The sequence below is a fragment of the Myodes glareolus genome, chromosome 19 (assembly GCF_982192425.1).
Source record: "Myodes glareolus chromosome 19, mMyoGla1.1, whole genome shotgun sequence".
Classification (NCBI taxonomy): Eukaryota; Metazoa; Chordata; class Mammalia; order Rodentia; family Cricetidae; genus Myodes; species Myodes glareolus.
In genome coordinates, this window is record NC_142044.1 from 1,454,392 (window position 1) to 1,474,381 (window position 19,990).

A 19,990-nucleotide genomic window follows, 5' to 3' on the forward strand; every position below is an offset into this window, starting at 1 on the left:
ATGTGATGGGTGTGTCATTAGGTTTCCTGATACTGAGCCAATCTTTGCATTATTGGGGTCAATCTTACTTGGTCATGATTGCTTTTTAATAATTTCCTAAAATGTTTTTTAGAGTTTTTAATAATCTACATGAGTAGAACATTTTGTGAGTGTATTTTGTACTCTGACTCTTAAATAATATGTTAAAATTATATTATAATTTAATTTTAATAAATTGAAATTATATTTCATATAATTTTCTCTCTTTTGTGCTTTCTGGTTTTTATGTCAGAGTTAAGTTAGTTTCTAACACAGCATGAAAAGACCCCATCACTCACCTAGCTGTTTCCTCAAAAGAGCGATGTTGGGTGCCCCGTTGCAGATCCAACACTGTCTTACTCAGCTCTCTGTAATACTCAGCCATTCTCCGTGACCTGCTTTTGTCTTTGTCTTGGGTCACTGCTGGGGACCTGGCACACATCACTTCGACCTGGTTGGCTAGACAGGGCTGACCTGCGCTGTTTGGTTCTCCTTGGGGGAAAGAGAGAGTACACCTGCTGTACCCTGAGCTGACTTCTCAGGTCTAACAGGCTCCAGGCTAGCACATGTGTGCTGCCTCTCCACCTGCCACATCCAGATGCTGAAAGGGCCCTGAGCTGGTGGTGAGTGCTCTCCAACCCAGTCTACTTTCCTGCAGGGAAGGAATGTGTGCAGCTTACCCCGGGGTATACTACCTGGGACAAGCTTATTAGTCTTTTCCACTTGAACTATTTCGCCATTTAGACTTCTGTTGAGTTTCTTCTTAGGCTTTAAACCCTTCCAGAGGCTCACAAGCATTGACTCTCAGCTTCTGGTCAGTTTTCACCTCTCAGGACTTCTGCTTCCATGTTTGCCACCTTTGGTTTTGAGTCACCTGTTTTTCCGTCCTCTAATCTCCTCTGGGATGCTTTAGCACTCTAAGAACCTGATTTACATGGAGACATTTGAATCTGCCTGGGCCTGGGCCTTTTTATCTGCTAAATATGGTGTTTTGTATTTCAGTAAAGTTGCTGAAGCCCTTGTATATTCCCAAGAGCCCTGCTGAATTTACTCCTTTCAGAACTCTCCCGTGAATACAGCTCTACCAGGCTCAGTGATTGGGGGCATCACACATAGCCAGCCCCCAGGTCATATGTGTCCTTCCTGTGTTCCAGTCTCTGATACTCATGGGGCCCCCAGTCAGGGAGAACCAAGTGTTCCTAATGGCATAAGCCCGTCCAATATGGGCTTATTTCCTGTGCTTTGCTTCACATTATGGAGCCTTTGTCACAAGAAGGGATGTGTCGTTCAAGCGAATGGCTTTGGTAGTTCAAAGGAATGACAATTTCACTTGGCTTTTTAAGAAGCATGCTAGCTGTGCAATCAAGGTTAGAATGTACAGTTTGTAAGCAGATATTCCACTTTCATTTCTGGGCTGCCCAGAACTGAATAATCACACAGAAACTATATTAGTTACAACACTGTTTGGCCAATGACTCAAGCATATTTCTAGCTAGCTCTTATGTCTTAAATTAACCCATTTCTATTAGTCTGTGTATCACCACGAGGCTGTGGCCTACCAGTAAGATTCTGGCATCTTTCTCCTTCAGCAACTATGTGGTGTCTGCCTGACTCCACCTTCTTTCTCCCTGCATTCAGTTTGGTGTTCCTGCCTAGCTCTATTCTTCCCTGCCATTGGCCAAAGAAGCTTCTTTATTAACCAATGGTGATAAAACATATTCATAGCATACAGAAGGGAATCCCACAACAGGGCACAGATGAGCTCTGGTGAGGAGGTAAATAGCAGTTACAGCTGGGCAACATTAATGTTTAAGAAGTGCAAGGGATTATGTTCTTGTACAGTTGTGTGTGTGTGTGTGTGTGTGTGTGTGTGTGTGTGTGTGTGTTTGCTCTTCCAGGACAATCATAGGAGCTCAAAAGTCAGATATATTTGAATCTCATTCTAGCTCTTACTACCTGTGTGGTCCTGGGCAGAGGATCCTCTCAGAGCTGCTGCTTCCCATCTGAAACAGAGGCTGCATGAGGGGCACTGAGCTAGTGCATTCTGTGGGTCTGTAACCATCGCTCCATAAATATTAGCTATCATGGGCTAGAACCATGTGTAAAGGGCCAGAGAACAGTTTTCACTTAATTTCTTTTATTGGAAACTATAGCACACTAGAACTGAGAAAGAACCAAGACATATCATTTCATCAACACCCTCATTTCTCAGGAAAGGAGGCTAAAAGGTGGAGACAGAAAATGATTCAGTAAAAAAATAGTTTATGGCTAGCACCCCCTCACTAGACTTCGCATGCAGGTCTCTGGATTTTCAGCATGGGTGCCTCTCCCATACACCACTGTGACAGAACCTTAATGTGTTGCTAGGTGAGAATACTAATGGTCAATTAGTATTCTAATTGCTACAAATAGCAAGTTATCACGAGTCTTACTCTGTGCCCAGTGCTGTTCTAAGTCCTTAACACACAGTCTCTCGTTCAGTCCCCATGACAACTTATCGTCTGCATTTTGCAGGAAAGAGAACTGAAGATTAGACAGACCCAACAACTTCCCCCTGGTGGAGAAGTGTGGTTTGGGGACAGGGGCAGGTTAGGAGTCAGGAGGCTGTTCCATTCCAACACAGCACGACCTGCCCTCTCCGTCGGAAGAACAGAAACATTCCAAGTCCCCCTTTGACTTTGAAATGTACAAGTCCCACGTGCTTGATGATTCTGAGCCTTGAAGAAACACCATGCCAGCTCATTAGCCTGCTATCTTATTTATTAGTCACTCCTGTTAATGATCAGCTACAAGAAAGGCTTTTTATAAAACAACCTAGAAACCAAAGACACCAGATCTGTGTGGTGTGGATTCCCAGCGTGTTATTCCTGGCTCCCATGGCAACCCTAACATTGGGCGGCAATCTCAGTGGAGTCGGCGACGGCAGCTGGAGAGGAGCATTTGCTAAAGTCTTGCGAGCAGCGAGGAAACAAATTGCTTGCCCAATAGTTTTCCTTTTGAGTAATTACTGTCCCAGTGTGTTTAGGTGGTTGAGACAGAAGCCAAGTGAAGTAGGAACGGAGGAAACAGAGCATTACACTAGAATGGAGAGAGGACAATTTTCAAGCAAGTTAGAGAATGAACACAGAGAATTAGGGGTCACTGTAGGAAGATGGAGAAGATGAGTGTGCAGAAGTGTAAGGTGACCAGAAGAAGGTTGTTAGCTTGTTTCCACAAAGCCCAGAGTTCCAACAGTACTGAGCATGCTCAGTTGTATTATTCTGCCCCGAGGCATTGGAGCCCTCCTCTGGAGTACTGTGCGGATGGACAAGGCGTTAAGCCTTGTAATTGTTGAGAAGGCGTGAGAGTCAGTTCAGGGAAACAGAGTGGAATACGTACCAAGTAGAAAGAGATTCAGTATAGGACGTTAACTGCTTGCATGGCTGTTAGAGCAAGGGGTCGTGGGGCTCACCACAAACACACATCCCTGGTCTCGGCCAGGATGCTGGTGAGCTGACCCTGGTACACCGTGTCTGCCGCTGTAGCTCACTGTCTTCTACAGCCTTAAAGGCTAGCAGAAGCAACCTTATCTCACATCATCCTTCATGACAGTGTCTAATAGCGGTTTGGCTCGTTCTTATCCAAAACTCTACCTGCAATGGAGTCTGGCTCTAAGCCTGTGTTCATCCTGCCCTAAAATGTCTACTCAACCCCTGGCCTCACCCACTCTATCAGACCATAAAATTGTAATGCGATATCACGCTGTTCAGGGGACCCCGCCCTCAGCCCCCAACTCAGTGTGGTGCGGAGGTTCTAGCTGTCCGTGCCTTCTGTAAACCTTTCAAATGTGCCTTCTCTGTGAGACGTCTTGGAGAGGCTGTTATACGGTGTCTTCAGAACCTGGAGCAAACAGGGAGTTCCTGTGTCTGTACAATTCAACCAAATGGAAACGAGAAAGTGCCTCTCTTGCTGCTCCCGAGATGCAGACTTCAGAAATGCACTCCCTGTTATTTAACTCATCTGTCCTCCAGGGAAGAGATACCAGGACCCCATGCCACGAGGCTGATATCTGGGGCCTCTTGCTCCTGGCTCTAAGGGCTTAGCTACCCTGCCTTCCTGTCCACAGGGCTCTCTGCCCTGCTCCTGCTTCCATCTGCTGAACTCTCATCAGAAAGCAGATGAGGCAACCGCTCAAGTCCATGAGTCTGAATGCCCCCGTGGGTCAATGCCAGTTTGCTTTGGACAGCTGCCTATGCTGTTTAATGCTTTATGGGGAGCAGAGGCCTCATAGCTGTTCCCCAGGAAGTGCCTTGCATGCAGTCTCAGATAATGTGTGCATGGGTGCGTGTTCACTGAACTTGAAGATGGTGCTATTTCTCAATTGGAGAAAGCAAGAAAAATGGCCAGAGTGTTTGATAATAATACCGTTTTTTTTTTTAAAGGCCTGAAACCCATTGACTACTTTGGGACTTGTTGGTACTCTTTATCAGTTACAGAAGAGTTTGTGCAGCAAACTGAAAGGCGCGTCGGGCATTTCTTAGTGACGTTTGAGCAAACTGCTTTACCTTGCAAGGAAATTTCAAGTCACTGGAAACTGTTTTCTCCAGGGCTAAACGGGGGCAGCCTTTTCTTTGGCTCTTCTGTCCAGAAACTCATCCAGGGTTCTGGAAACTACAGTTGAGCTTCATCCGATGCCGCCCTTCAGCTCCTGTAATAGCTACCAGAGGAGACTGGTGTGATGTGGCACACACCACCCCCCCTTTCCTTTTCTGGCTCCTTGGTGCATGTTCCCTGAGGGCCTTAGAGAGCTGTGTTCCTGGAGGAATTTACGACAGTCAATGGGAACAGCTGACCCTGGAGCTCGCGTCTACTGGGATCCCTCAGGGGGCCCCTGCCCTGACTCTACCTTATTGAGCAGATTGCTATGTGAAGATGCCCGCTCATTAGAATTATTGTAAAATAATGGAGAAAGAAACATGTATGCTTTGCCAGGACACTCCTGTGTGTGCCTCAAGGTTGGGAAGAATTCATCCAACGGTGTCGGTCTCAGTACGTTTGTCCCTCTGTAGACGCCTTTCTGGGTTAACGTGCACACAGAGCAAACCTGGCAGTCCCGAAGCCGCCACTTCTCTGCCTTTGACCTTGGGTTCTACTTGTAGGTGTTAGGAAGAATGTGCAGGTTGACATTTAGACAGTGTCCTGGGTATTCCTGAGAGATGCCGTGGTCCACATAAGTTCAGTGGTGTCTCTGGCATGTCTGACGGAACATGGAGTCTAGCTCCTGTATTTTCCCTCCCTTCCGCCATCCTCTTCTTTTCACCTTAGCCCACTTAGGTGTGGCGAGACGGCCATGAACACTGTCTCTGTCTTGACAAACGCTGTGACTTATCCTCAGTGATGGGTCTTGAGAGTGTGTGTGCTGTGTGTTTGTCACGGGTCCATGAAATACTCCCTGAGTCTTTCAGTCGGATGTCAGCTGTCTAGGTACTGCTGTTTGTGACTAGGGTGAGGCTCTCGTGTGAAGTATGCACTATGTGTCGCTTGAGTGACAGCTCACCTCACCCCGCCTTGCTCTGTGGTTGCCTGTCCACTTTACTTACATTGGTGAGCCCTGTAGTCTCCTGAGGCTAGGGGCTGTGTCTTAGAATGCTGATCTCCCCTCGGTGCCCTGCACTCTCTTTGGCCCATGATGTCTTCAGTTTGCCTCTCTCTGTGTACACCTCTGAGCTAGGCTCTCGTGAAATGAAGACGAACGCAGTCCAGCTGTGATGTCAAGGTGCTGTGTGGCTTGTTGGGCTTCTGGCCCAGCAAACGCCATGTTTGTGGGATGGCACTGGATAGTAAGTGCCACCACTCAATCGCCATCGCGACCCAGTAATGGAAGTACATGTCTTTGCACAGCAGGTGTGAAGTTGGGATATGCGAAAGGCAAGTGTCTTGAGTGGTACTTTATCTTCTGGTTCTCCTCCAGGTTTAAGGTGTGAGTACATTAGTCTATTATCTGGTGACTATGAGGGCAAAGTGTCTTGTCTGTGAGACACTTGAAAGGAAACTACACGCTAGTTACCTACTGTGGAACAGTGCCCAGAAATGCAAGTGGTAGAGTCAGGCTGATGGGTTTTTAATTTCTTTTCATTGTCTCCCATCAGCCCATGGACCTGCTATGGAACCTCCATGTCTCATCTCCCCTCTCCTCCTTTTCCCACTCCTCCCTTTGTCATAATGGACCTACCTTCTTTATTGTCGGGTTCTAACTGAAAGCTATGGCATACACGCATATAACACACATAACGCAGCCATGGAACAGTATCTGCATGAAGACATGCAAGAATCATCCAGGGTACGGGGTCGCCATGTTTCTAAGACCACTCCTGGTGGGGAGGGGTTGCTGGAACTCAGGCATGGAGCACTCTGCTGCCATCCCTTCTTCTAGGCTCTTGGTAGACTGCCTCTCACACCCACGTGTCCCTAGAGACAGAGTTCTCAGGCTTGTGCCCAAGAACCACCTGGAACAAGTGCAGATTCCTCATCCGGAAAGAATCTGACTCATTACGCTTTGGATTCAGTGTTTTAAATACGCTTGCCAAGTGTTTCTAACATCATCCGACCACTGTGGCTCCCTGCTATCACTGTCTCTCATTGTAGCTCCAGATCAGTGTCTCCATCCATCCACGCTCATGGAGGGCTACCCAGACTTCTCTTTTTGCTTCCTTGCCACTCCTTATGCCTCCATAGACACACCAAAGGTACAGATAAGAGCCTCAAGGAACCTGGCACCCTGCTGAGTCCCAGGATTCATAGAAGATGATGCATATGACTACATAGCTTCATGCATGAAACATGGGGGAAAGGGTTCAACATAAGAGACCCCAGGACTGAGGGCATCTGTAGCAGAAGGAATAATGTGCAGAGAACCACAGACAGGCAGCCAGACATCGTAGGGTAGTAGACTGAGGACAGGGAGTAGTGGGAAAGTTGAAGACACTAAAGTTCCTCTGTTTAGCATCCTGCAAACATCATTGATCTTGGAGGAGCGGGCAAACACCAGTGACCTTGTTGTCAGTGACTTTGGGGTGGTGCAAACATCAGTGACCCTGCTGTTGGTGACCTTGGGATGGTGGCTTTGTTAAACAGCTCCCTGAGGCTTGTTCTGGGCACTTCACAGCTACAAAACCAACTGTTGTGACTAAGATGGATGACGTGTCACGGATACTCATTCATGAGAAGTTCTGCTACGAAGAGAAGATTGAGGTCCCTTGTGTCAGGAGGGTCATGAATGAGATGGTTGAGGTTCTAAGGAGGAGTCTGATTGGTTGTCGATGGGAATCCTATAGCTAAAATCTGATGTTAAGGCCCAGGAGCTTGAGCTGTGGATAAAGGCTGTGATGCAGTGGCTTAGATTTTCCTGCCATTCTGGTCCTGTTTTTAACTTGTGACCAATTGTCAATCCAAAGAATTTTGAACCCTATGTAAAGTAGGTAGCACTGACTTCAGTTAGGTTTCATCGTGTTAGTTCTGACTCATTACTCTAGAAATACCTCATGATCTTGACTCTGTTACTTCATGTATTCACGATTCTTCCCCAGTCTGTGCCCAGAGAGAACCACAAGAGCTATTTCTCCCCATGAATTTGGAGAAGTGTTTGGAAAGTATTACTGAGGAAGAAAGGGTTTGTCAATGAGTCCAAGCAATGTCCCGGACCCATCAACTGAGAGTGTTGTTCTAGGCACCAGAGTCAGGGGTTGGAGCTATCCCCAAGGGTACATCTGGAAGATGTGAATGGAAGGGACGGGTTCAGAGAAAGCCATTACTCACTGGCCTTGTACAGTGTCTAATCTGAGGTAATGCAGCAGCTGGCTCCTGGCTGACAAGGGAGTTGGGGAAACAAGAGTCGATTATAGATCTTCCAGGCCTGGCCAGGGTCCATGGCCCTCTAATAAAGGGCCTAGATATGTGGGAACTACAGGTCACGTGACACTGGGGACAAGAGTCAAAGATGAGTCAAATGATTTCCAAAATATCCTTTTAACCCTCTGTAAGGCTGCACGTCAATCACACTCAAGAGGAACACGGGGACAGAACCACACGTGGCCTGTGGCATGGGTGAGGAGCCTCGCAGCATTGCTTGCATGGTGGCCTTCACGCTAACCCCCTCTCCCCACTTCTCACCTCCTCTGTGTTCCGGAGAAAATCTCTGTGAGCTCATCTTTTCCTCTGTTTCTCTATAATGTTCTAGTCACGTTTTAGACTGCAGCTGGTATTGTTTCACCGGCCTTAGGTAGTTCAGAGCCCCTCTGATAACTCTAGAACTTGAGCAGTTGTAGCCGTTAGCTCTCCGTCCTGCTCTCCAGTGTTACACTCAGCTCATAATCACCGGCTCCAGCGTTACTCTTGCCATGATGCCGAGGAGCTCAATATTTATACGCATCGCCCTCCAATGGCGCGGCTGTCCTGAGCTCAGGTGTTGGCGTCTCTTATCTCCTCCCTGCTTATAGTGACTGCTCTCTAGGTCTCAGCCCACACCTGCACTTCAGCCCAACAATTGTGAGGCCTGGACTCGCCATCCATTGATCTCGCCGCCCTTGCTGCTCCTTCACCCTTCACTCCCGCTATTGCCTGCTTTCCCAGATCTGATCAGAGGAAACCACTGACTCACCCTGTCAACCTTTGTACCCCTCCTAATCCACACAATAACTCTGTGATATCTAGCTTTTACGACTTCCCCATGTTGGCATAGCTGAAAGTGGCTGTAATGAGACGCCCAAACATGTTCTCTGGCCTCACACGTCATGATCTCTGTCTTCAAGCAGCCTTCAGGCTGTTCAAAGTCCCAGTCTAGTTTCTAATTTGATCCCGGCCCCAGAAACCATTACAGTTTTTTTTCCTCTTCTATCGTTAAAATGTTCAGTTCTCTTAGTGCCCACAAACCATCTGCTTGTGGGACTTTTCTGGGAGCTGATAGGAAGACTCAGCTCTCTGAGATCCATTCTCTTGTCCCAGCTACATTTCCTCTACTCCCCACAGTCACTGTGAGACCAATGATCTATCGTTCCACGTCCCTTTCCCATCCTTCAGTCTCTTCTGAGATCTCACACCTGCTGAACCCTCAGTAAGCCTTGTCAGGTGAATGTAGACATGAATTATCAGCTGCCTAAAGCCTGGGCTCCTGGTATTCTGGTAGGCAAGCGTTTGTTTTCATCATTTTATTAATTAAATACACACACGCGCACACGTGCACACACACACACACACACACACACACACGCACACACACATTGGACAGATTGCAGGCGAGTGTGGGCCTTGGAGATCAGGCTGTCATTCCAGGAAGGGAAAGAACTGACCCCGGAGAGCAGGTGCAGTCCTGGTGGACCCTGAGGATTCTGGGAATGGAAAGTGGAAAGGATGGACTGAGTACAGCTTGGTGGTTAGAGTATGAGTCTGACGCTCACACCAGCATGGCCAGACAGAGTCCAGATCCAGCTTCTCTGCTTCCTCAGCAGGAAGGAGATTATGAGCAGGTTTTGGACTCTCTGGAGACATGTCTTCATCTGTAAAGTGGAAACAGAAATGACCCAGTTCCTAAGGTGACTAGGGAATAAATAGGCCAGCACATGGAAAACATTTCAAACAAGGCCGGACAGCTCAGCATGATCCACAACTTACTGTGATGTTCTCTTTAGATCTCACAAGTCTTTTGAGGTTTTCTTGTCTCACTTTCAGAAGACTGAGGATTAGGCCTGGGAGATGCTTAGTGGGCGGGATGCTTATCGTGCAAGCCCGAGGACCTGAACCCATTCCTAGAACCCTAAATAAAAACGGTGGGCATGGGTGCTGGGGTGACAGGGACAGGTAGGCCGCTGGGGCTCACTGCCAGGAGGTCTGGCTTCCCTGGTGAGAGACCCTGTCTCCAAACAGAGCACAGCATAGACAAACATGAAGGTAGATGGTGCTGAAGAATGAGCTGAGGTTGTCCTCTGGCTCACACACATATAAGCATGTGCACGCACACACACACATATGCATACACACGCACACATACATGCACACACACATGTACACACACAAATGCATGCACATGCATACACATGCACACACATATGCACACACAAAAGCACAAACACATGCACATACACGCACATACATGCACGTACACACACATACACAAACACATGCACATATTTGTAAGAGGCAGAGGGTTTAAGAACTCAGAGATGATCAGAGCTATTTGGGCAGAAAGTGACAGAGCGTGGACTTGACCTGAGATCACAGGACTCAACTGCTGTTTCCCCGAGAACCTCAGCGTCCCCTCCAGATGACATTACTGTACTCTTATAGAGACTCACCTCCAGCCCCCTTCCAGGCAGACGGCAGCAAATATTTAGGATGCTGTGATTGACCTTACCAGAGTCAGTCTATGACAAAGCTGCAGCCCAAGGAGAGGAGATAATTGTGAGGTTGCACACTGTCATCCTGCAGGGTAGAAATGTTCTTAAAATTCTCCTCCTGGCTCCGATTCCCTTCTGAAAGGACAAGAGACTATTTTCTCAATGCCAGGACGTTGAGTCAAGATGACAAGACTGGAAGTGCTGTTGACAGAGTCCAGACCATTGCTTTATGGCAAGAGGGATGACATTTTATTATGTACTCAAAAAACCTCATCCAAGTGCGGCTGAGTGTCCTGTCATGAGGGGCCAAGAGGAAGATCACTGTGTGTCTTTCCCGGGGCCGAGGAGAAGGGGCATCCTTCCTCAGCACCAGCAGTTAACACGAGTTTCTCTGGAAACTTCTCTCGGCTGGCTGTTGTGGAGAAGCTACAGATTTCCACAGAAAGTATTTCAGTGTTCTCAAGCATTTGCAAAACTCATATTGCAGATTTGCTCAAATTGCATGTTTGCTGCCCTGGGGATGTCTTAAGGGGACCTTAAAGGAAAGATACCATTGTTATTTCAGCCTGACTGTAGTGTGAGCATGACAGCCCTCAGAGGAAAGACCATTTCCGTAAGCCTCAGTTTCCCCTTCTGTAAAGCAGAGTCTTGGCTCTCCTTGGGATCCTCTGACTTGTAGTCTGAAAGTCTATGAACTGAGGAGGATTCGGCCATGGTGACGCTGTGTATAACAGCAAAGATGTAGGAACTGAAATTAAGTCACACAAACAGGATACATACCCATTCTAGAACTTTCTGATTTTGCGGTTATCATTTCCTTGCCATGACTGCCCTGAATTAATTCCTTCCCCTGAAGCCTCCTTTTAACCACCTTAATTCTACATGTGTTGATGGATTGCTCAGTGTATTTCCCACCACAGAGGGTCAGAGCCCCACCTTGTGGGACTCACAAGGAGGCGGTGAAGTCAGGACTTCCCAGAGTTGACCCATTGCCTGGATTAGTCTTTCCCAGACCAGGATCTCTGGACCAGTGACATCAATATCACCATTCAACTTGTTAGAAAGGCGAGTTTTCAGATGCCTCTCCAAACTCACTGAGTCAGCAGCTCTAGGGATGCTAGTCGCTGACCTTAGCTTTTAAGATATCCTGCAGGGAACTGGGGTGCAAGCTCAAGTTTGAGAACCACTGAATTAGCCTTCTAGGGGCACACTGACTCCTCAAGGGTAGATTGCTAGAGCACGATTTCAGCCTAGAGCTACAATGAACTCTCTTAGAATCTCTAGCCACAGTTTGGACCATTGTGGGATTTTTCTTAAATGTCCCAAGCACTGTGGAAACTACTCATTTGTTTTGATGGGAACCACTCCAGCTTAGCATACAATTCCACAAGGACCTTTCAGGACTTTCTTCAAATGTGATGCTCGGTGGGACGTTGATGCCACAAGTAAGATTCACAGTACAAATCTCAGTTTGAGCAAAAACCCTAACTACCAAATGTCTCTGGGAGAAGAGAGCTTTCGGGGATTTAGTTCTCTATGGATTCTCCTCCCTTTCACTCTCTGTGGCGAGGTCTAAGTCCAGTTCACCGATCTTCTCAGCAGGTACAGACCGTGGGATCGTCATCCCAGAAATGAGTCCAGACTTACCCAGAATGGGTAGGCAGGTGTAGCGTCTGGAGGGGGACTGTCCTGAGCCATCCTGACAGTGTCTAGCTGCAGCCTAGGGCCACATGCTAGATCACGGGGCCCCTCATGAAGATGAGGAGCAGGGGTGCCTCTTAGGCAGACAGCCTTTGGGGCTCAGGTCTTACCTGGTGTTTAGTTCCCTCCCCTCTTTGGGTGTGTGCTCAGGTACCTATATCTAGTACCAGCTGAACAACTATAAGCGCCAGCCCTGCTCCTTCCCAGCCTTGAGCTGAGTGTGAGGGCTAAGGAAGGAGGGGGAGCAGTGGAATCTGCAATGTTCACAGCTGCTCTGAGAGGTGGGTATTTGTGCCACTTCTGGGTCTTCTCTTTTTCTGAGTTATGAAAGGCTCACAGACCCTTCAGCACCTCCGTCTGCTCATCTATGCAATGGGTCCAGTTCTAGCAACTCTTCTCCGTGGCTTGTTCTGAGAGTGCAATTCGGTTGCTGTGGAAATCACTCTGAAAAACAGCTTAGAACATTTTGCAAATGTCAGGTTTCTGTTGCTCTTGTTTCTGGGTCCAAAAGGCAGTTTGTGGAGCCTCTGTTTAGGGAGGCTCACCCTATCTGTGCCTGGCTCCCAGTCTGGGGGTCAGTTGTTAAATGGGAATGTGTTGTATGTGGGCTTCCTGCCAGACTACTGGTGTTGGGGCCACCCCCTCTTTGAAGACTGTTGGGCTCAAATGGCTGCAGTGAGGAGATGTGTATGCCAGTTCAGCGAGACAAGTCACCACCTGGCGAGCTAGCCTGGACAGGACGACTTCACAGGCCTTCTCACTTCCCGTTTTTATGACTGGCTTCGCTGTCTTGTTTTTTGGCTTTCTTTCTCATTCTTGCAGCTGTGGTGGTTGGGATTTAGGGCAAGCACTTGGGATCTTTTCTCTAATCTCTTTCAAATCCTGCTTGAGCTGCAAAGTCCGGGAAGGGCATAGAGAAGAGGGAAGGGGAGGATTATCCTGCCTAACGGCAGTGTATCAGTATATTTTCTGCCGAGCTAAGGAAACAGCTGTAGCTTGTGACTTTATAAAGTGGCTGAGGGGACGGCTCCATTGGTGGAAGACTTGCTGCGAATGCATGAAAGCTCTTTGGGTTCTCGGTACCCACATAAGAAGCTGGGCATGGCTACACATGTCTACAACCCCAGTGGATCCCTGGAGTTGGCTGGCCAATGGACAAGCGGTCTGTTCTGTTGGTTCATGAGAGAGACCTACCTCAAAGTAAGGTGGAGAACAATAGAAAAGGGCCTACCTCCATGCTCGCTCACACACACACACACACACAAACCCAAACACACATGCATGTGCGTAAAATAAAAATATAGTGGGTTATTTTGACTCAGAGTTCAGTGAATCAAAAAATGACATTTTGCTGGTAGACACGCAAGGAGACATTGATGATAGGGAAGTATATGTGTCGATTGTGCCTCTAGCACTCTTAAAAAGTCACGAGAGCTCAGGACATACCCAATCCTAGTTCCTAGCGAAGGTCTACCCTCTGGATACCATAGCTGCAGCAAGCTTCTCTTCTCCCATGCTTCACAACAGGGGTTAAGTCTGGACACGTGCACCTTTGGGGACCAACAACATGCAAACAGTAACGGCTTGTCACTTATGTCTCTCATAAGTCTCACACCCAACAGTGGTGTGGGTCATGCACCTGGAACCTCTGGCAGACTTTCCAAGCTGAGGATTTAACTCGGGGGCTCGTGCATGCTAGGCGCATGCTCTCCCACCACGCTGCATCTCCTAACCCTGATTCTGCTGACTGTGGTTATGCAACTTCTCTACAAGAGGTTTATACAACGTGATGCTGAGATGCCATGCTATCCGTGACCCCTGCACAGATTTCTGAGACTCAGTTGAAAGGTCTTTTAGAGCTGGCTTCAGAACATTCTCACATAATCCAAACCAGTAGTTCCTAGTATCCCCTGTGTTCTAAAGATGCTTTCTTATTCTGTTATCCACCATTCCTTTTGGCTAGGGTTTTGCTCATGAGCCCCTCTGTGTGTTCTTTCAAGCCAGACATTCTGTATTCACAAGGGGGCAGCTCATGCCTCATCAGTCTACAGCCCTTGTACGTCAGTTCTCTCTCTCTCTCTCTCTCTCTCTCTCTCTCTCTAATTCTCTTTGGGGAAAAAAAGATGTGTTTATTTTTATTTTATGTGTGTTTAGACTGCATGTATGCCTGTGTACCATGCGCATACATTGGCCCTTGGAGGCTTGAAGAGTGTCTCAGATCCCCTTGGAATTAGAATTACAAACAGTTCTTAGCCGCTGTGTGGGTGCTGGGAATTAAACCCAGGTCTTGTGCAAGAACAGCCAGTATTCTTCATTGCTGAGCCATCTCTCGGGACCTACTGCTGATCTTTCTCTTAGTCTGTTGTTAGAAGCTCAGTTTAACATGTCTTTACCCCCTTGGCTCCATCCTCCAGAACAGACAGACAGCCACTTGATACTGGACCCTCGTAAGCATTTCCCAGTCTTTGTAGTGCTGTCAAACTTATGAGCCGTGCCACAGATAGTAAAATAATTTTGACTCTGATAAAGGGTTTGTCTGAAACTGCATTGGTGACTTTGTAAATTTATCTTGCAAAAAGAAATTCTGTTTGTAACTAAGGGTCATGATCACATAGTAGGCACAGATATGCCTGAGAACTTTCCTGGTAAGAATAAAGCTGAATTTTGGAGGTTACAAAAGTGATCGAGTCCCAGGACATTCCCCAAGAACCAATCTGCATCGGGTCCTCACCTCTTGTTTCTGGTCAGCTTGGCACAAATTTACACACACCTGGGGAGAGAGAAACTCAATTGAGAGATTGTCCCCATCAGACTGGCCTGTGGGCATGTCTGTGGGGGCTTTTTTTTTTTTTTTTGAATGCTGACAACATGGGAGGGCCCAGCCGACTTCAACCAGGTTCCAAGCTGAATAAGAAAAGTAGCTAAGAAAGCCAGGGGATGCAAGCCAATGAGTAGCATTTCTCCACAATCTCTGCCTTGGCTTTCCTTGATGTTGACCTATAACCCGTAAGCCATTTATCCCCATGTTACTTTTGGGCCAGCGTTTTATTACAGACACAGAAAAGGAAATCCGAACACTTCCCCTCTGATTCTTGCGACCTCTGCTCTTTCCCCAGAGAGCTCCTGTGAGAATAAACGGGCGGATCTGGTGTTCATCATTGACAGCTCCCGAAGTGTCAATGCCCACGACTACTCAAAGGTCAAGGAGTTCATTCTGGATATCCTCCAGTTCCTGGATATCGGTCCTGATGTCACCCGAGTAGGCCTGCTCCAGTATGGCAGCACAGTCAAGAACGAGTTTTCTCTGAAGACCTTCAAGAGGAAGTCTGAGGTGGAGCGAGCTGTCAGGAGGATGAGGCACCTGTCCACAGGCACCATGACGGGACTGGCCATCCAGTATGCCCTCAACATTGCCTTCTCAGAAGCAGAGGGGGCCCGGCCCTTGCGGGAGAATGTGCCCCGGGTCATGATGATTGTGACCGACGGGAGGCCTCAGGACTCAGTGGCTGAGGTGGCTGCAAAGGCCCGGGACACAGGCATCCTGATCTTTGCCATTGGTGTGGGTCAGGTGGACCTGAACACACTGAAGGCCATCGGGAGTGAGCCCCACAAGGACCACGTCTTCTTGGTGGCCAATTTCAGCCAGATCGAATCTTTGACCTCTGTGTTCCAGAACAAGTTGTGCAGTAAGTTCCGTGCCTCTGTGGCTTGTTTTGTCTTTAATGCCCCGTTCTGCGCTCGTGGCCATGGGCAAAGAGAAATGCATCATTCTTTGATGGGTTACACTTTGGTCAAAGAGACAGGTGTCAAGCATATAATTATACAAATACAAATGTAGCCTCAATTGTTAACAGTGTAATGGGGGAAGAATTCAGGGCATGGTGGGACAGAAGACCCCAGGGCCTAATCTAGACCATGGTGTTTATAAAGGCTTACCTAGAGGAAAGGGCATATGTGTGTGTGTGTGTGTGCGTGTGTGCATGCCTGTGTAGGTGCATCCACAGGTATGAAAGTTGGAGGACTATTTACAGGAGTTGGTTCTCTCTACCTTATGGGTCCCGGGATTTAAATTCAGGCGTGGTGGCAGGTCCCTTTACTTGACAGCCCCAAAGGACATTTAAACTCAAAAGGCAGAATGAGTAAGGCTAGTGTGAAGGTTTCCCCCACACACGTTGAGCTGACACATTGGCATTCCCGAAACTGAAACTTGTAAGCTGGTGTCGGGATAGGAACAGAAGGCAGAGATCAGAAGAGCTTCCCCGTGGGTTGTGTGGGAGACCAGGGTATCATTGCTGCATGATGGTGTGAGCGGTGGTTGATCTGTTAACAGCGTGATGGTGTGAGCAGTGGATGTTCTGTTAACAGCGTGATGGTGTGAACGGTGGGTGATCTGTTAACACTGTGATGGTGTGAGCAGTGGGTTTATTGACTGACAAGGGACAATGCATCAGACGCACTGAGGCATGGGCTTTGAAGACTGAACCTTGGACTGGGACAGACTACAAACCCTTGTGCTATGGTACTTAGAGAAAAGGAAACAAGATGTACTTAAAAACATTTTATTTTTATTCTTTTGACACAAAGTATCCATAAACCAGACATTTCAAACTCTCTGTACAGTAAAGAATGACCTTGAATTTTTTTTTTCTCTTGTTTCACCTCTCACATGCCAGGATTACAGGTATGGGACACCACCATGCCTGGTTTATGTAGGGGCTGAGAATGAAGCCCAGATCTCTGTGCATGCTGGGCAGGCACTCTCTGGACAGAGCTATACCCCCAGCCCCAGGGTGTACTTTTGATGCATCTTTAAAAAAAAAAATCCCCTTGCAAGAACTAACTTTAAAAAGCAAAGACTCCATTTTCTCTTGACTCCAGAGTCAAATGATTTACTTAAGAAATCAATCCCACAAAGGAAAAATAACCTTTTTTGAGCAATGTCATTTGGAAACCGTTCAGAAGTGCCATTTCCCTGGCGCCACAGCGAGGCTGCATTATCGCAGTGCACCGTGGCCTGCATCAACTGGAAAACTTCAGTCCGTAGAACACGCTGCAAACATTTTAAAGGTTTTATGACTTTAAATGACTTCAGCAGAATTTACGCTCCCCCTTTCCTGGAAATATTAAAAAAAGAAATTGGTTCTGTAACACTCTTGACAGCCTCGTCATGTGCACTGGATGGCTTTAATGGAGGGAGCTTTTTATAAGCATTCCGCATTCATCAGCAGATGGAGAGATGATAAGACAGGAGCTGCACAATAAAACGACCCCCATGGGACCGAATGTGGACTTGGGCTCAGAGAACCTTTCTCTGTGGGCTTTGAGGCAATTCAGCAAGATTAAAAGGCTGTGTGGATACCCCCGGCCCATCATCTTTGTTTAATCTGGAAGCTTAGAGAAAATGCTGGTATTATCTCATTCCTCTGTGTGGCCTGAGAAATGAACCCCCTGGGACTCCTCGCATCCACTTTGCTGGAACGCAGCTGAGCTCCAGGCCCTGTACTGCAGGCTCCGCTGAGCGGCTTCATCAACTATCTTGAAAGGCTGAGGAGGCCCCAGAGCCTCTTTGTCAAGCGCACACTAAAGACCGCAGTAACTAGCCTTCCTTAAGCACTTTCCCCTCGTGTGCTCTCATTCGATGCTCGTGAAAACCAGGGAGGCAAGTCGGACAGCACCACCCTCACTTCTTCCAGGTTATCAAGTTTGCTGACTTCCAAGTTCCTGCTCGGTTCACTCCTTCACAAGCTGGGAGTTATAAATTCCACTCAGGGTGAACCGTTTGCTGAGAACAGCCCCCACCGGAGAGCGGCTCTGCTCATGGCATTCACCTGATGAGGATAAAACTGGGAAGGGAGTCCTGTGTCGGACTAGGACAGGACTGGCTGTGTGATGCTGGGTCAGCCCTTCAGGCTCCTTCAGCCTCAGGTACCTCATCTGGAAGGCGGCGGTTTCACAGGCAGGTGCATGTGGGGTCCCAGTCCATGTGTACACACTGTTAACAGTCTGAGACACTCGGGATCCACACGTGGGGCGACAGGCTTCTCTGCTGGACTCAGTCTGGCAGTCAGACATCTCCAGGTTCTGAAAGTCTCCTCTGCTCCTGAAACACTGAACGGCACCCTGATGATCATAGCGTCTCCTGTCCTGTTCTGTATACTGTTCCATTTAAACTGTTCTCCCAGACAGGTATTCTTGTTACGTCTACTTGCAAAAGTGGAAACTGAGGTCTAGAAAATAAGCAGCTCTAACAGCAGCTCCAGAAATACAGAGCCTCAGTGTTCACTCTCCATGCATGAGCCCCAGAATTAGTGAGAAGGTACTCTCACATCTACACTCCCTTATAGGACAACCGGAGAATAGACACACAGCGTGTGTACTTCATAGCCCTAGGAAAGCCATCTGGACCAAGACACTTATCCCAAAGAGCACCTGGCTCTGCCTTGGGAATCCAGGAAAACCTTTAAAACGAATCAATAAGATTAACCGCTAACATTTATTATTATCAATATGTGCATGTGACTAGAAATGGCACACTCCGGTAATCCGTGCATTCGAGACTGAACGGAGGATAAAGGCCTAAGCACGGTGGTCTGATGCCGTGAGTTCCATCCCCACAACTCACACTCACAAAGAAAGCTGGGATGCAGCAGTGGGATGAGGGGCAGAGGATGAGCAGAGAATGGAGAATCCACAAGAAACTCCTGGGCTAGCCTAGAACACAGCAGCACAGGAGGGACAAGCGGGGGGTGAGACCCCACTCCTGAAGTGTGTCCCCCAACCTTCATGTGACTAATTGGCATGTGCTGGTGTGTGTGCTGTGGTGTGTGTGTGTGTGTGTGTGTGAGAGAGAGAGAGAGAGAGAGCAGAGAACAGAGACACAGAGAGTATGAGTGAGCACTCATACACACACAGGCAAAATAAAAAGATAAGTAATGTTTTTAAAGACACTGAAACAAGAGGATCTAGAGTTTGAAGTTAGCCCAGGATATATAACCAGGCCAACCTCAGCTACAAACAGGAAGCTGTCTCAAAGGTATGCATGTGCGTGCCTGACTGTGTGTACATGCTTTTTTGAGCTCTTAGCATATGTAAAACCATTTTATCCACACAGCAAACATGAGAAGTATTTTTACAAAGCCAAAGACCTAACTGCCTTGTCCAGGGTCACTCAGCTCTCGGTGGAGGATGACGGGGAGTCGGGTGTCCTGGCTCCAAAGCTACAGTCAAACAAACTACACTGTGTTTCTCAGACTCAGGGAAGCAGTTCTGTGGGCAGAGCTGTGTAGGGAGGGTGAGCACCACACTCCAAGCAAAGAATGATGTTATTTTAAGTTTGTTTCTGTTTTATTTTTTTAAAAAAAAATACAAAAATCAGTCCTGGTTCTTCAGCTGATTTCACTGCCCCACTAAGGGGCCATGACTCACAGTTGGGAAGAGGTAATGAAGGGCCAGGCTTGAGGAACAGTGGCTACTGTGTGCCCACGAGGGAACAGACTATTGGAGGGAGTGCTAATGGCACCTTCCGGCCGGCAACGGCAGAGGCAGACTGCCCAGATGTACTCAGGGCAGGTGTCTCCTGCAGTGGCATTGCTGAGGCGCTGAAGTCAAGACTGTTCTGAGTAAGAATATCAGCATTGGCTCTGGCTAGCTCTATGGCCTTGAACTTGGGCACAGCAACAGCTTTGGGCCTGTGGGCAGCGACTTCCCACCACAGCCACAGCGTGGGGAATCATGAGAGCATATTCTTAGGCCACCCTGAAGCCCACCAAAAAGACTTAGAGACCAGAGTCCTGTAAATCAAGGTCCTTTGTACAAACTGACCAAACCCCACATGTCCTGGCATCCATTTCTGCTGCCCAGGCACAGAAAACACTGGCCAACTGTCAAAGCTGAAAACCCCAAGT

General features: G+C 47.8%; 1 protein-coding gene across 4 annotated transcripts in view; it reads left to right on the top strand.

The window, feature by feature from the left end:
• The window catches only part of Matn2 (matrilin 2), a 127,224-nt gene that overhangs the window by 32,992 nt on the left and 74,242 nt on the right, over window positions 1-19,990 (top strand). For all 4 annotated transcript variants that reach the window (XM_085679128.2, XM_085679127.2, XM_048457188.3 and 1 more), the window contains exon 3: window positions 15,203-15,772. In XM_085679128.2, the coding sequence (XP_085535254.2) occupies window positions 15,203-15,772 (570 nt within the window). The remainder of the gene's footprint in view (window positions 1-15,202; window positions 15,773-19,990) is intronic.